The sequence below is a fragment of the Petaurus breviceps genome, unplaced genomic scaffold, assembly GCF_028583685.1.
Source record: "Petaurus breviceps papuanus isolate PSGF00001 unplaced genomic scaffold, PetGlider_PUasm1.0 582, whole genome shotgun sequence".
NCBI lineage: Eukaryota > Metazoa > Chordata > Mammalia > Diprotodontia > Petauridae > Petaurus > Petaurus breviceps.
In genome coordinates this window covers 10,777,214-10,792,768 of record NW_027186390.1, presented here as the reverse complement: position 1 = coordinate 10,792,768, position 15,555 = coordinate 10,777,214, and the positions used below count along the sequence as shown (strand labels likewise).

General features: G+C 41.6%; 1 protein-coding gene across 1 annotated transcript in view; it reads right to left on the bottom strand.

Annotated features, from left to right (window-relative positions):
* SLC22A23 (solute carrier family 22 member 23) overlaps nt 1-15,555 on the bottom strand; it is a 279,990-nt gene that overhangs the window by 8,944 nt on the left and 255,491 nt on the right. The window contains exons 8-9 of the mRNA XM_069103569.1: nt 13,079-13,111; nt 11,610-11,733 (exon numbers count right to left, since the gene is read on the bottom strand). Coding sequence (XP_068959670.1) covers nt 11,610-11,733; nt 13,079-13,111 — 157 coding nt within the window. The remainder of the gene's footprint in view (nt 1-11,609; nt 11,734-13,078; nt 13,112-15,555) is intronic.

Genomic DNA, 15,555 nt, shown 5'->3' with positions numbered 1-15,555 from the left:
CTCCCCCCCCCCCCCATGAAACGCACGCCATGCTCCGAGCTGCATCCAATCAGAGCTGCAGCAGTGAGCGCGTCATCCTGTTCTTCCCCTGTGATTTGCTTATTGAATAAAGGTACATTTTTTTGTTCACATTTACCTGTTTATTAAAATTGCTGTCAATGTTCATTAAAATAAGCCCTCCCCTGAAAATAAGCCCTCTGGTGTTTTTCTGTCCAAAAAAAATAATAAGACAGTGTCTTATTATCGGGGAAACACGGTAGTTTAAGACACAAACACACTTAAGTCTTCCAGACTCTGTGGTTATTGTTTTTTTATCCCAAATATCATTCTGCCTCTCTTTGTAATAAACACAAAACAAAGCTTGGAAAAGGACCTGGAGGATATACTATAATACAACAAACATTTATTAAGTACAAGAATGAGCTTTATTCCATAGGGGCCATAGAAGGGTCTTAAGCCAGAAGCAGTGGCAATAGAATGAGAAGGGGGTTGAGTGGATCTTTGGAGTGTTTGGAAGGGTCTGATGAGATCCCAAAATGTGCTAATACAATCAGGAAGCCTCCTCCCTTCCCCACACTATCTTCTCTCTTCTCCTTAAGCCCTGGCCCCAGGAGCTGGAGCTGGGGGAGTCCATGCTCCATGCTTTTTTTTTGGGCACTGGCTTCCAGTCATCATGGATAACAACAACGTTTCTATGAACACTGCATTCACAGTTGCAAATGACCAACTTAAAACTGAACTTTTGTAACACAATAACCCTTTTGTAAGCTGGGATAGGGCATGGTCTGTCCTTCTACATAAACTTTCTGCATTTCTCCACTTGGACACTAGAGGGCAGATGTAGCTCACATTTGAGTGGTACCAGTACCTTCAATGGGAAAATGATCCAACCTTAGACATCTACGTATTCACAGCTTCAGAAAGTGTAGCTGCTACCAAGAAGGCGTTTTCCCTAACTGCTTCTTTTTTTCCTCTTTAAGCCAATTTTAAGTTTAAACGATTCAACTTCAATAGATGCTTGACATCACCTGGGTGGGGATTGCCTCTATTAAGCGAACCCCTCTGGGCCTTAGTGGAGAGACTGTTTTCACGAGTCACTGTGGTCCCAACAACTCGTCTCCTAATGGAAGTGGGATGGGACCTGGGTCTTCTGACTCCTTTTCCCAGTATTTCTTTATGTCATTCCACAGCTGTGTTTAGCAGCATAAAAACATTCAAGGGAAAATAAGCAGAGTAGAAAACACTAAATCTCCTTTGTCCCCTTCTGAGCTGCTTCTATGTGCACCAGCATCGTACGCTGAAGTTCTGCTCCAGTGGGGCCTTGGAGAACCCCAGGGTCACCCTGACTCCATGCCCAGGTAGTGGAGCTGGACTTTTGCTTCTAAACACATCATGTTAAGGTTACTGGGATAGGGAAAGTCTTTAGGGGGCTTAGACAAAGAATTCTGGAAATTGTTCCTTTAGGAAAAAACATAAATCACTACTATCAGCTGGTGTAACCCCGGACAAGTAATTTAACTTGTCAGCCTCAGTTTCCTCATCTGTAAAATGGGGATAATAGTAGCACCTATCTCCCAGATCAAATGAGATAACAAATGTAAAGTGACTTGCAAACCTTCAAGAGCTAAGGGTTAGTTATTATTACTCCTGGGCAGCTAGGTGGCATAGTGGACAGAGTGCTGGGCCTGGAGTCAGGAAGACTCACCTTGATGAGTTCAAATCCAGCCTCAGACGCTTACTAGCTGTGTGATCCTGGGCAAGTCACTTAACCCTGTTTGCCTCAGTTTCTCATCTGTAAAAATGATCTGGAGAAGGAAATGACAAACCACTCCAGTCTCTTTGCCAAGGAAATCCCAAGTTGGATCATTTAGAGTAAGAAGTCTGAGAGTTAGGACCCTGCGATCCCCAGGACCTGAGAGGTTTCTGGCTTGCCTGAGCAAATCATTCACTCCCCCAGCTGACTTTGGAGTATTTTTCCAGGCTGAATCAATAAAATTTCAGGTGATTACTGAGCGCCTTCCAAATAATACTACTTTATATTTACACAGAGGGCTATGGAAATACTTTCAATCTAACAACTTAGTCAGAAGACCTGATTTATCCACTTAATCACTGCAGGACCTTGGGAAATTTGTGTTTCCTCATCTTTCAAGTGGGACTAATAATTCTTGCCTTATGGTTTTTTTTTCAAGACTCAAATGATAAAATGCAAAGCATATGTCAAAGGATATATAAATATGTGGGCAGCTAAGTGGTACAGTGGATAGAGTGCTGGGCCTGGAGTTAGAAAGACCTGAATTCAAATCTGGCCTTCCACACCTACTAGCTTTGTAACTGTGGACAAGTCACTGAATCTGTTTCCTCATCTGTAAAAATAACTGGAGAAGGAAATGGCAAGCCATTCCAGTATCTTTGCCAAGAAAGCCCCAAATGGGGCTGAAGAGTTGGATACAACTGAAGAACGACTAAACAACAACATATAAATGTAATCAATAATTAATATAATGGTTGGGTAAATTATTATTATCCTTATCTTAGATATGATGAGACTGAGGGTCAGAGAAGTTATATAACTAGACCTAGGTTAAATAGCTAGTAAGTAATGGAAGTAGGACTGGGGCTTGGGTCTTCTGATTCTTTTTCCCAGTATTTTCTTTAAGTTATTCCACAGCTGTGTTCAGCAGCATAAGAACACTCAAGGGAAAATAAGCAAAGTAGAAAACACTAAATCTTCTATGTCCCATATTGAATCAGAAAGAGGATAAATTCTAGAGTTTACTGTGAATGTGCATATAAAATAATAGTGAGTTTACAACCCAGTTGGGCATGCGATGCATAGATACATAACTAGAGAACAATTTTGAGATAATATGGCATCAAATATATGGATACTAGTGCTAAAGAGAAGGAGAGATGAGTAGGTGGAGTTATTTGGGGTTATTTCCTTGTGGAGGGGAGTTTTGAGCCAGGTCTAGAAGAGATGGGAGGTATTCAGGGGAAAGAAATGAAGTGATTGTAGGCCATAGGTGGGAATTAGCAATCCAGGTATAAATGATTCAAAATAGATAGGTAAGAATTCAACTCTGAACCTGAAAAGGGCGAAAGAGTCATTCTCACTAACAGCTTCATGCCTTTTCACACTTCCCATCAGATCAGAGCATCACAGGACTAGAGATTAGCTAGTCTAACCCCATTATTCTACAGATGAAGAAGCTGAGGCCCAGAGAGGTAAAGTGCCTTCCCCAAAGTTACACAGTTAATTAGTGACAGAGCCAGCACTAGACCCCAGATTTCATGGTTTCTGATTTAGTGCTTATTCTATAATATCACATATGGTTTCTTTTTATGATTTTCCCCTTCAGGAGGGGAAAAAGAAAAAAATTTTCCTAATGGACTATAATAGCAGCTGATGAAATAGCTGTGTGTGTGTGTGTGTGTGTGTGTGTGTGTGTGGTCGCACTTTATTGTAGCAAAAGACACTGCATATAGAAGCTTTCCTATCCAAATCAAAGGAACAGTATAGTGACAGCCAGATATAGTCCCACACTATTTCCTTACTACCCAGACCCAGGTCAGGCCCCTTAAAACACTCTTGGAAACTGTGAGCTTCACTATTTATTTGTCATCCACTATAGGTAACAACCTTCTGCCTGTTGCTTCTTTTCCTTTCTCTGTATTGACCGAACATCAGACACACAGGAAGCTTCACTTCCCATTCTTTTGTCCCTTTTCTCAGCCATGCCCTCTGGAATTCTTGTTCTATAGGGAACAGATTTGCATTTGTCCTAGATCTTGTTCTCTCTTACTACTTTCATCTATTAGCTGTCCCTGAGACCTGACTTCCCTTTCATGACACTGCATCTCCAGTCACCCTGTCCAGCACTGGCTCTACCTTCTCTCACACCCTTTGACATAATGGTCCTAGAATAGGTGCCAGAGAGATCCCAATTGCCACTTCCATATTTTCCCTTGACCACATCACTTACCAATCTTTCCTCTCCTCAGTCAAAATTTTCCCCATTCCAAATCATGGTGGCAGTTGTATATTGGTAGCCCCAAAGTAATTCTTTCTCTCTCTCTCTATCTTTTTTTTTGCTTTTTGGAGGGGGGAGGGTAGGGCAATTGGGGTTAGGTGACTTGCCCAAGGTCACATGGCTAGTTTATTTTTGTGTCAAGTGTCTGAGGCTGGATCCGAACCCAGGTCCTCCTGACTCCAGGGCCAGTGCTCTACTCATTGCGTCTTTCTCCTTTCTAAAGGAGTTTGGAGTTGGACTCAGCCACTTTCTTCTTCTCTCCAACTACTGTACTTATGCTAAGGGGTTTCAACATTCACACTGATATTTCCCTAAGTCTCCAATTCTTCAGCCTTCTTAAATCCCATGACCTTTTCCTTCACCTCAGTCACACATAGGGATAGTCACACACTGGACCTATTACTGACTTTCTTTAATTAGAAACTCAAACATTCTTCTATCTGACTGTAACCTCTATTCCATCTTTCCCTGTGACTCACCTCTCCCAAACCTATTATTTGCTCTCATCCAGCCCTCTAGCCTCTCCATTCCACAGTACTTTCTCAGGCTTATTAGCTCTGCTTTTACTTCATTTTCTTCCACTTCTAATCTTGACCCTGTAGTTAGCCATTTCAACTCTATGTGGTCCTCTGCTCTGAAATCTTTCACCCTCCCTATCCTATCACTGCTTATCTCTTGTCAAATGGCAGCCTTGGATTATATCCACCATCTGTTTCCTCTGCTTCAACTCATGGGCTGATGAATGAAGCTATTCTTGCTGATTGTGCTCTCTTTCTTCTGACTCACTCCTTAACCCTTTGCAATCTGGCTTCCAACCTCATCATTCAGCTGAAAATATTCTCTCCAAAATTAACAATCTTTTAAAGGCCAATTATGATATCTTGCAACTGTGTTGACTAGGGACATTGTAAATTCATGTTATCCAACTTGAACTGGGCTCTCACTTCAGTAAGGCAATCTTTTTACTTCTTCCTAACTTCACTTTCCCACTTCCCTATTCAAAACATTTTCTTCTCTTCTCAAGCTCCCTGCTCTCCCCTACTTCCATCCTCTCTCAGATGAGGCTCTCTTACTTTATTAAGAACATTGATGCTATTTAATGATCCTTTTCTCACTCATCTCAAAAGCATCCCCTGGCATCTCCTCTTTTCCCCAGTCTCTGACAATGAGATGACCCTTCCTCTTGCCACAGTCAAGTCCTTGTACATTGATTTGGTTCCATTTGATCCCATTCCCTCCATTGTATCCAATGCAACTCCCCCTTGAATCTTTAACCTGTCCCTATGTTCTAGTTCCTTTTTCTCTGGCTTTAGCCATACCCAAATCTCTCCTATTTTTAAAAAAGAAAAACCACACCCTAGACCAGACCCTACCATCCCCTCAAGCTTTAAGCTATTATTCCATTTCTCTCCTTTCTCCACCAAATTTCTTGAAATAATGTCTACACTGACTCCACTTCCTCTTTTCATACTCATTTCTCAACACTTTGCCATATGGGTTCCAACTTCTTCCCTCAACTAAAACTATTCTTTCCAAAGTTACCAATGAAATCATGGTCAAGTCTGATGATCTTTTCTCGGTCCTCGTCCTTCTCAAATTGTCTGTTGCATTTGACATTTTTCCTCCTGGATATGTTCTCCTTTTTGGGTCTTTGTGACATTGCTCTCTCTTGGTTTTCTTACTTGTCCAACCACTCTTTTGCAATCTCCTTTCTTGGCTTGCCATCCATATTATGCCTCTTAATTGTGGGTATTCCCCAAAATTTTGTTCTAGCCTTTCTCTTCTCTCCTCTCCTCTGTTTTCTCTTTCTTTATAACTCCATCAACTCCTTTGGATTTAATCCTATCATTTCTATGCAGATAATATACAGATATATATCTAGACCTAGTTTCTCCCCTGAGCTTCAGTTGCACAATTGCCTACTGGACATTCCAAACTGTCCTGGAGACATCTCAAAATCAAGATATGAAAAAGTGAACTCATTATCTTTCTCCTCAAACTCTCCCCTCTTCCAGACTTCTCTCTTTCTGTTTAAGGGACCACCATCCTTCTAGTCTCCCAGATTCAAAAACTTGCATTATCCTCAACTCTGCCCTATCCATTACTCTAGGCACCCAGTCAATTGTCATTTCTACCTCCACCTTTTTATTATCTGCCCCCTTCTTTCTATTCACCCAATTACCATTTTAATTCAAACCCTTATCACTTCTTGCCTAGATGATTACAACAGCATCTTAATTGGTCTGATGGCCATAAGTCTCTTCCCACTCTCATTCCCACTTCTCATTTGAAACATGGCTGCCAAAGCGATTTTTCTAAAGTTCAGACTAGTCCATGCCCACTTCCTAACGTCAGCCTCTGGTAAAATATATAAATGCCTCTGTTTCTATTAAAGACCTTTGAAACCTGGCCTCAACCTTTCTTTCCAGTCTCATTGTACATTATTTTCCATCCTGCACTCTAAGATCCAGCCAAACTGGTCTTCTCTTATTCTGTCTCCTTGACTGTCACAAGCAGTCTTCCATGCCTGAAATGCCCTCCTTCCTCGCCTCTGCCTCACAGCATCTCTCTTCCTTCAAGAGGCAACTCAAGCATCACCTTCTACAAGGGAGCTTTTCATGATCTCCTCCCCCAGGTGTCAGTGCCTTCCCCAGAGTACTCTGAGTTAAACTACTTTGTATTTATTCTTTATATGTTTCTGTATGTACTTGTTTCTCTCATCAGAATATAAGATCTTTAAAAAAATTTAAATGTTTTTATTTTTAATTTATGGAATAAAGTATTTCCATAACATAGTAGAATAAAAAAGATGATTGCACATGAAACTGCAAATCTATTATGTACAACTTGCTATTCCTTTTAAATATAAAATAAAATTATGTAAATTCCCCACCCCTTAGAAATGGCTACCATTAGACACAAATATGTATATGTATGCGTGTGTGTTTGTGTGTGTGTGTGTATAAAATCAGAATGTAAAATCTTTGAAAGAAGAGATTGTTCTATCCCTTGTCTTTATATTCCTGGTATCTGACACAGTGCTTGGCATATACAAAATGATAAATCCTTATGCACTGACTGAATGACTGGTGCTACCTGGAATTCACTAGCTCTGAGTCAGTGGGTTGGTGTTTAAAATGTGGTCTTACAAATAAATTCTGAGAAGCCCAATGGGACCAGCTTATTCCAAAATACTAAAGTGAAGCTGGACCAAGGCTGACAGTCTGGGTAGTGGCTCTCTGTAACAAAATCTTCAAAACTTCACAACTTTTACTTTACACTAATGAGCCTTCATCATTCATTAAGAGGAAATGCTACCAACTTCTTATTTTCCAAACACATGAAAATTGTAGCAGAATGACTAAATGCTTTATAGGTTTTCTGAGGCATTTATTAGCTATAACATCTTAATTATTGGAACTACTCATTGTTTGGAAGGAAAAATGTAAAACCATCTCACTCTATCATAAGGGCAAGGGGATGGCCCCAGGTACAGAATCCCTTCTCCTCCTAGACAAGTCACCCTTACCTGGCCATCTCTGCCTCAGGCTGATTTGTGTGAGAGGGAGTTAAGGAGTCTATAAATGGCAAGGCCAGGGTGGAAAGCAGAGTATTTCGCTCACAATGTGCCCCAGTGGAGTCCTAAACAGGTGACCAGAGACTATGCCTCTGCCATTATCTCACCCTAAAACTGCCCTCAGTGCTTGGGCCCTCTTCTGCCTAGAGCATCCAACTATCCCTGCAGCCTTCTCAACCTGAAATATCCCTCTGTGAGGCCAGCCTCTCCTCTCATTGACAAGTTCCTCCTGGGGCCTCTATTTTGTGGAATGGTTCAAGATGGCCTTCATTCCCCTCTTGGCTTTGTTCCTGACCTCTGGACTTCAAAACATACCTCCATGCTGAAGACCTTCCATTCTTTAGCTTTTTTTTTGTGTGTCCTCTTCCTAATTAGAATGTAAGCTCCTTAAGGACAGGGACTGGTTTTCTTTTTGCTTATGTTCATATTGCAGGCACACAGAGTAAGTGCTCCTTCAGATTTCTTCTACCCTCCCTCCCTCCCTCCCCCCCTTCCTCCCTTCCTTCCTTCCTTCCTTCCTTCCTTCCTTCCCCTTCCTTCCTTCCTTCCCCTTCCTTCCTTCTCTCTTCCTTCCTTTCCCCTTCTTCCTTCCTTCCTTCTTTCCTGTCTTTTTTCCTTCCCTTGGAATTCTTCCTCCATGATCAGAGGAAACCCTTTATTTAACATTCCAGTGGAATGTAACCTCCTTGAGCATAGAAACTGTTTCGTACTCCCAGTGCCCAGCACAGAGTAGGAACTCAATAAACGTTTGGTGAATTGAATTGCTTTGCTCAGCTGCAGGTGAGGGGAAATGTAATGGAGGGTTACAACTCTGAGGTCCTCTCACATTTTGTGAGTTTATGCACTAACGTAATTGTTCCAGATCTGTGAGAAGGAGGGAGAGGGCAGCACTGCATCCTCTGGCTTAGCTTGCTAAACACAGAACTATGACAACAGATAATAAGATCAACCAACTCACAGTCCCAAAGTAAAACGAGAGAACTGCTAAAGATATGAATGTAGAATATTGAAGAGGTAAGAAAAAGGTGAGAAGTTGCTTGTCAGAAGCCTACCAAGATCACACCTTAACATGTTCCCCACTGATGACACAGTTCTTGAAACATTCCTCATTAGAACAGGACAAGTGTATCTTATTTGGAGAAGAAAAACTCCAAATTTGATTTGTCATTGAAGGCATGAAATAAAGAACCTTTCGTTGGTCTAACCTGGCATGCTCAGGATGGTCTGTGCAAAATGAATTACTTTCCTCTTAACCACTTTTTCTTTAAGTACCTAATTTTAAAATAGTTAAAAAAAAAACCAGATACCAAATAGCCTTCAGGCTTGGAATGTATTGTGAAAATTCCAAAACAACGAATCAAAATGAGGTCATCTGAAAACTCTGTTGTCAGCATAATTATCTGAAAACTTGCAGGAAAAAGACAGTTAAAAAAAAATCACTTAGCCCCAGAGGCTGAATTAATTGTTCCATACATAGCCTGCCTCTGACTATGGTGGTCTGTTTGTATTTCAGTGTGGGAAAATTAGGCAAAATGGGCATTTTAGCCAGAGCTTAATGATAACTTCAGCTCATAATTTATGCCCAAAATATCAGCACGATGTAGAAAAGTGTTCTACTCGAAGTCAAGAAATCTAGGTTTTAATGATGCCATATCCAAAAGCTTATATAACTGGGTGACCATTCCCTGTCTAAGAAAAGACAGGCAGTTTGGAATAGTGGAGAGAATCCTATACTGAGAGTCATGAGATAAATTACAAGGCGTTATTTTTATTATTTTAATACTAATAGAATTATTAAATGTTAAATATATTAATACATTATTTTTATACTAATGGAATTGTTAAATGAGGATCAATGTCATAGAGCTACTTAAAAATAATAACTAACATTTATTTATATGCTTACTTATATGCCAGGCACTGTGCTAAGTGCCTTATCAATCTTATCTCATTTGATCCTCAACAAAATCCCTGAGTGGTAGGTACTCTTATTATCCCCATTTTTCAGATGAAGCAGCTGAGGCAAACAGAGGTAATGTGACTCATCCAATGGAACACAGCTAGTAAGTGTCTGAGGATAGATTTGAATCCAGGTTTTCCTGATTCCAGGGCCAGCTCCCTACCAACTCTGCTCCCAGATTTTAGTCAGAGCTAGGACAGAACTTAGACATCATGTTAGTTCAATGCCCTCATTTTTAGGTAAGAGAGGAGGAGTATAGAGAGAGGAAAGGAATTATCCACCCTGTCATACATCAAGTCAGTGCCTGAGTTGGTACCAGAACCCTCTCTTTTCTTCCCTATATCTGGGGTTCTTACTTTGGGGGGTGTGTGAACTTTTTTATATTATTATTATGAATCAAGAGAAGTGCTTGCAGAAACAGTAATTACATGGGGCATTATTACATCCTTTGCAATTGTGATTTTGCTCTGTTTGGCATTCAAGGTATAATCTTTTATCATTCTGTGATGAAATATTTCAATAACTTCAAATGTTTGTTGAGCTTATCTATAACCACTACTCAGTCTTGCCACTAGAAACAATTAAATAATCAACGTGAAAGATAGAATCTTAATAAAGGAAAACAAATTAGGGATATGGCCTGGACCTGTGATTTCATTGGTATGGGGAACTCCCAGATGAAGAAACCCTTTCTACTAATTCAGAGCAGCACCCTCCTTGCAATGTATTAGTTTTGGAGAATTTCCTAGGGCAGTGGTTTCCAAAGGGGACGATGGTTTGACAGTAAGGAATGTGTGATCACACAATTAAGAGGGGGGAAAGGAAGGTTGCTTCCCACCCTCCCTAGTTAGCCAATCATAGGGCTTGTTTCTAATATAATAATACCACCTTTTACCCATTACAGGTCAGTGCTCCCCTATTCTATCTCCTTTCACCTCTTTGCAAATTTCCAACATTCTCCATTTTGATTCAGGCATCAGCTTCTCAGGGTTGTTAAAACCTAACCCCTTCCCCGGACAACAACAGCTGGGCAGGAACCATTGGGGAAATCTGCTTTTGTGCTGCACTGCCTCTCCCTCCCCAGCATGCCCCCAAATAATTTTTTTTTTAAATTGAGAGGGAGTGCAAGACCAAAAATATTTGGTGACCACTAACCAAAGGCATTGAGGGTAATACAACTGGCATGTGTAGAGATGGAATTTAAACCTGGGTATGTCTTCCTGGTTCTGAGACTGATTTTCTTCCCACTATTTATCCCCTTCCCATCCCTAAACAAACAAATTAATAGACAAACACAAATTAATAGTTCTAGAAGGGGAGACAGATGACTGCCATTGAGGCCTTTTGAGAGACTTGGGGAAATCACAGGACCATAGCTCTTGAGTAGGAATGGATCTGAGAGGCCATCTAGATTAACCTCATTTAACAGATAAAGAAACTGAGGCCCAGACAGGTTAAGTGACATTAATACAGTGCCTGGCACATACCAGGAACTTAATAAATGTTTACTGAATTGAATGTCCAGGATCATACAGGTAGTAAGCATAAGAAGTGGGATTTGAATCCAGGTCCTTTGACTTCAGAGCCTTCTTTAAGGCTATCTGATTTCATGAGAAGGTTGTTACTAAATGACCCAATTACTTCTCTTCCTGTCCCAAGCAAAGCCTTCTCCACCTCCCTGGTCCTATATGACACAACGCCCTGTCCTCCTCCAGTTACCACACTCTCTGAGGTGCCAGACTTGTCTCTGTTCTTGTTTTCAGGGTCAAAGTCGCAATCTCAGACAAGCAGATAATGAAGCAGACACGGCCATTACAGCATGCCACGCCCAGGGAAATGAACTCAGGCTAGAGTCACAGTGATGATGATGACTCAGGAACAAGCCACAGCAAACAGGTGAGCAAACTTTGCTCTAACTCTGCTACTAGCAGGTGATGAAGCCATGCACAACTGAATCCAGATTCAGATCATTGCCTGGAGGGGGAGAGGGCAGAGGGGAGCCAGGGTGGCATCTTAGATAGATTTTTGGATGCCTTACCTTATTACTGTGGGGGTGATCTCTGCGCAGAAGAAAACACTGAGGCTTCCCACCGCGTGCGAGGCGAACATACCCACAATGGAAAATGTGGTGGAGAATTTCTCTCTGACTTTTTCACTCATTCCTGAAGAACAGAGGAAGTGAGAAGACGTAGGGAAGGAAGAGAGAGAAGTGAAGATGGGGAACCAAGGTGGGGGGAGCAGGAAGTGGGGCAAGGGAGAAAAGAGAAGGGGAAAAGGCAGGGGTGGGAGTAGAGTAGAGAAAGATCCTTCTAAATTACGACCTTTCCCACTCTATTAAGAAATATAGGCTAGCTTCCTATAAAACCCAATAAAAACCTCAGGGAATTATGAGATCAGATGCCTCTGAGAGGTAGGTTTCATCACCCCTGCAGGATAGGTAACTGAGCTCCCTTTGTGTGTCAAGGATGTGAATACTCCTAGGGCTGTTACAGATGATGGGAGCCTCTCCCAGCACTCCCTGTGTTATATACATAATTATAGTAGTGGTTGAGGTGTTACTGGGATCTTATGATAGGACAGTGACTTTTCTTAAAATTTTTGCACTCAATTTTTTTTTTTCATCCAGAGAAGATGGTCTCTGAACTCCAGAAACCCTTTTCCTTTTTGGCTCCTGGCTTGGATAGTCCAACACAAGGACATCTCGAACCTTGTAATTAAAGAAAATGAAAATGTGAGTTCTCCCAATATGATAGAGAAATTCTGTTTCTCCAAATGTGACCCAGAAGGATGTATGGTTCTGGGAGAGAAATGCTGAAATATGCAGAGCATCTTGGAAGTTTATGGCAGATTGGGCATTTTAACCAGAAACCAATCTCATAATAAATGTAGGATCCAGCCAGATACACTGCCATGCGGAGTTCATGTGCTAAGGAACTCTTGGTATTGCTAGGAGGTGACAACTTGTATGAAAATGGTAAAGAACTCCCAGAGGCATCCAGTTCAAATGGGGTAAGGTCAGGGATATCTACCTGGCAGCAGGGGGACTCAATGCAGTTGTAATGCATCACTGATCCCGACAAGCTGGGGCAGGCACTGACAATTTCCCTAGGCAACATAGCTGGCAAGGCCTCCAAAGCCTTCCATGGTGTTAGCACTTCCCAGGTCTCTCTGCCCATGAGACAAACCACACTCACACTCATTCCAAAGGCTGGGGTTGACAATCATTGCCGAGGGAAGAGGTGAAGGGACACATGCTAAGCTGGACAAAACTCAGGAATGGTAATTAGCCATTTCTGGTGAAAGGAAGGATAGCAGGAAGGTGTAGAAGAATGCAAATAGTATTTCCCAACCTGTGGCAACCTTCATCTGCAATACTTGGGTGGGTGAGGGGGAAAATCAAGTTTATAAAAGATCAATGAATTTATGAGTCCTGAGAAAAGTGCCCAGTTGTACATAGCAGAAAGATGAGATGACGTAGGTACACGGCACAAGGAGGTCAATGCTTACCTGAACCTGGATGCTGGCTGTATTTTCCAATCACTGGATCCAAGAAAATAAATGTACCGCAGTAAAAGATGAAGTCAAACAAGCAAAAGAAGGAAAGAAAGTAAGCATATTAGTGATGGGGTCGTTGCCTATTTCCATGCGATTCGTTTATAGATATATTTCATTTTCTATCCGAGTCACTACTGTGTTGGAAAAGCCTCTCTTCAGAGTCTGACACCCAGCATGAACGTCTTGCCAGTCCAGATCTGAGCCAGAGGCCAGAATCATAATGAGATGCTGAGAATGAATGCAGAGTGATAACAACTTGCGAGGCACTGAGAATTAGCACTTGGACTGTACAAAGATTTCTTTGTTGGGAAAGTAAGGATGGAAAAAAAGAAAAAAAAATGCAATGGTTTCCAACTCATGGCTTCAGGAGTTTGGAGAGAAAAATGAACACTCCAGAAGGTCTCAGCCTCAAACCAAGAAGTGAGCTTTACAGCATATAAAATTATTCAAAAACTCTTCCTGGCCTGTGTTCAAGAGAAGCATCAAGAACTTTGAGGACTGAACCAGCCAGACAGCATTTTTTGTGAACTCATTACTTACGAAATAGCATGTCATTTGACAATGCTACTGGGAGAGTCTAAACCAGAGTCCTGAGTAGAGAGTCTGGGACACCTCCCAAGGCAATCTCCCATCCCCCCCCAGGTTTCTGGCTCACTGCCTTTCTTGGTAGAACTCATTCCCAAATCTCCCAATGAACTTAGAAGAGAGTTCCTTCATTCCCTGGCCCAAGAAATGGCCCATTTGGGAAAAGAGAAGGAGACAAGCTTCTCCATCACAGAGAACTGATTCCTTATTCCTTTTTGTTTCTTAGGGACAACTTAGAAACAAGCGAACAAACAAAAAAACCAAAAGCCACTCTATCTCTTAGAACACCCAAAAAATCAGTTACTATAAGTTACCATAAGTGGCACAACTTAGAAACAAGCGAACAAACACAAAAAACAAAAACCACTCTATCTCTTAGCCCAACAATGTCTGCGTAAGCAAAGTTAAATGAAACACTCCTGATGTATGAAATGAGCTATGTTGTACAACTGTCCATGTGCACCAAATCTCCACTGTGCAAGAAAGCCCAGGGACACACTTTGGACAGAGATTGCAGCCCTTTTTGTTTGTTTGTTTTTTCATGTAGGTCTTGAAGATGAGAGTAAAACTCAGACCACTGGTGGGTTTCCTTTTTCTTATCTTCAGGATGATGCTATGGAAAGGACTGTATTTCTGTTGAATGGAGTATTCACTGTAGTTTTTTCATTAGATCAAAGCATGACCTTGGGCAAGCTGAGCCATATCCTGGGCCTCAGTCTCCTTATCTGTAAAATGAAGGGAATGGCACTAGAGGGCCTCTGAGGCCCCTCTGAGCTCTGACATTCTGTGGATCTATAACCTACAACTATACAGGTAAGATAGTAAAATCCAAACAGTTCTTTTTGGTTTTCCTTGTGTCAAAGGGGAAACAACAGCAACAGATTCCCCATAGTGAACTTAGCCCTTGTCTCAGGGTATCTGGTTCTTCAGGTACAAAGACTGTTCAGCAGCTCCATTCATTCAGTCATCCCTTTCTCTGTGTCTGCCAAAGGGGCAGCCAACCAATCATGATATTTCTACACATGAGTGAGAGAGGCGGGCCTTTGTCTTCTCAGAGTCTGTTTTTGTGCCTATTTTTATGATAAGGAGACTAGGTGCCTTCCTTGCCTCTGTGTTCAATTCTGATTTTCTGAGAAATCCTACAGCCCCAGCAAAAAGCAGAATTGGGAAACGTTTGTTGGAAATCAAGTCAGACCTTCCACATAAAGAGTCAGTTGAAAAAATGGAAATGTTCTGACCTTTTCTCCCCTGCCCACCTAATTTCGTATACAAGAATGTATGATCTGGTCTTCCTCATAAGGCAGCAATGTGTTTACTTATTATAAGCTGGGCCCATGAGGACTCAGAGACTCTCCCATCTCACTTAATAACACTGCAGCCAGAAAGGCCTTAGGAAAGCTTCAGTAACTTTTTCCTCTTTGCTAATCCACAGAGTAGAAAAAAGAGCCCAATAAAAATCAGTTACCATAAATGTTCTTAACTAAAGCTTTTAAATTTTTTTCTCCCCTGCTCCAACAAAGCATTTTTTCTCAAGCTGTTGAATTTGGAATAACAGCCTCTGCGCTCTGGGCACTTTTCTCTTCATGAGGCCCTGCCACAGTCCTAGGCAAAATGTATACAAAGAACCCTCAAAATGTGAGCTGATAATTATTTATTTGACGGGCTCTTCCTCTTGGTGGTACTGCTGTCTGTCTGCTATACCAGCCCCCTCCGCCCTAAGTCCTTAAGGGCATGGGTAGATACCGTGTTTCCCCGATAATAAGACCTATCCCGAAAATAAGCCCTCCACTTACTGTGGTAAGTTTCCTCTAAAATAAGCCCTCCCCCGAAAATAAGCCCTATTG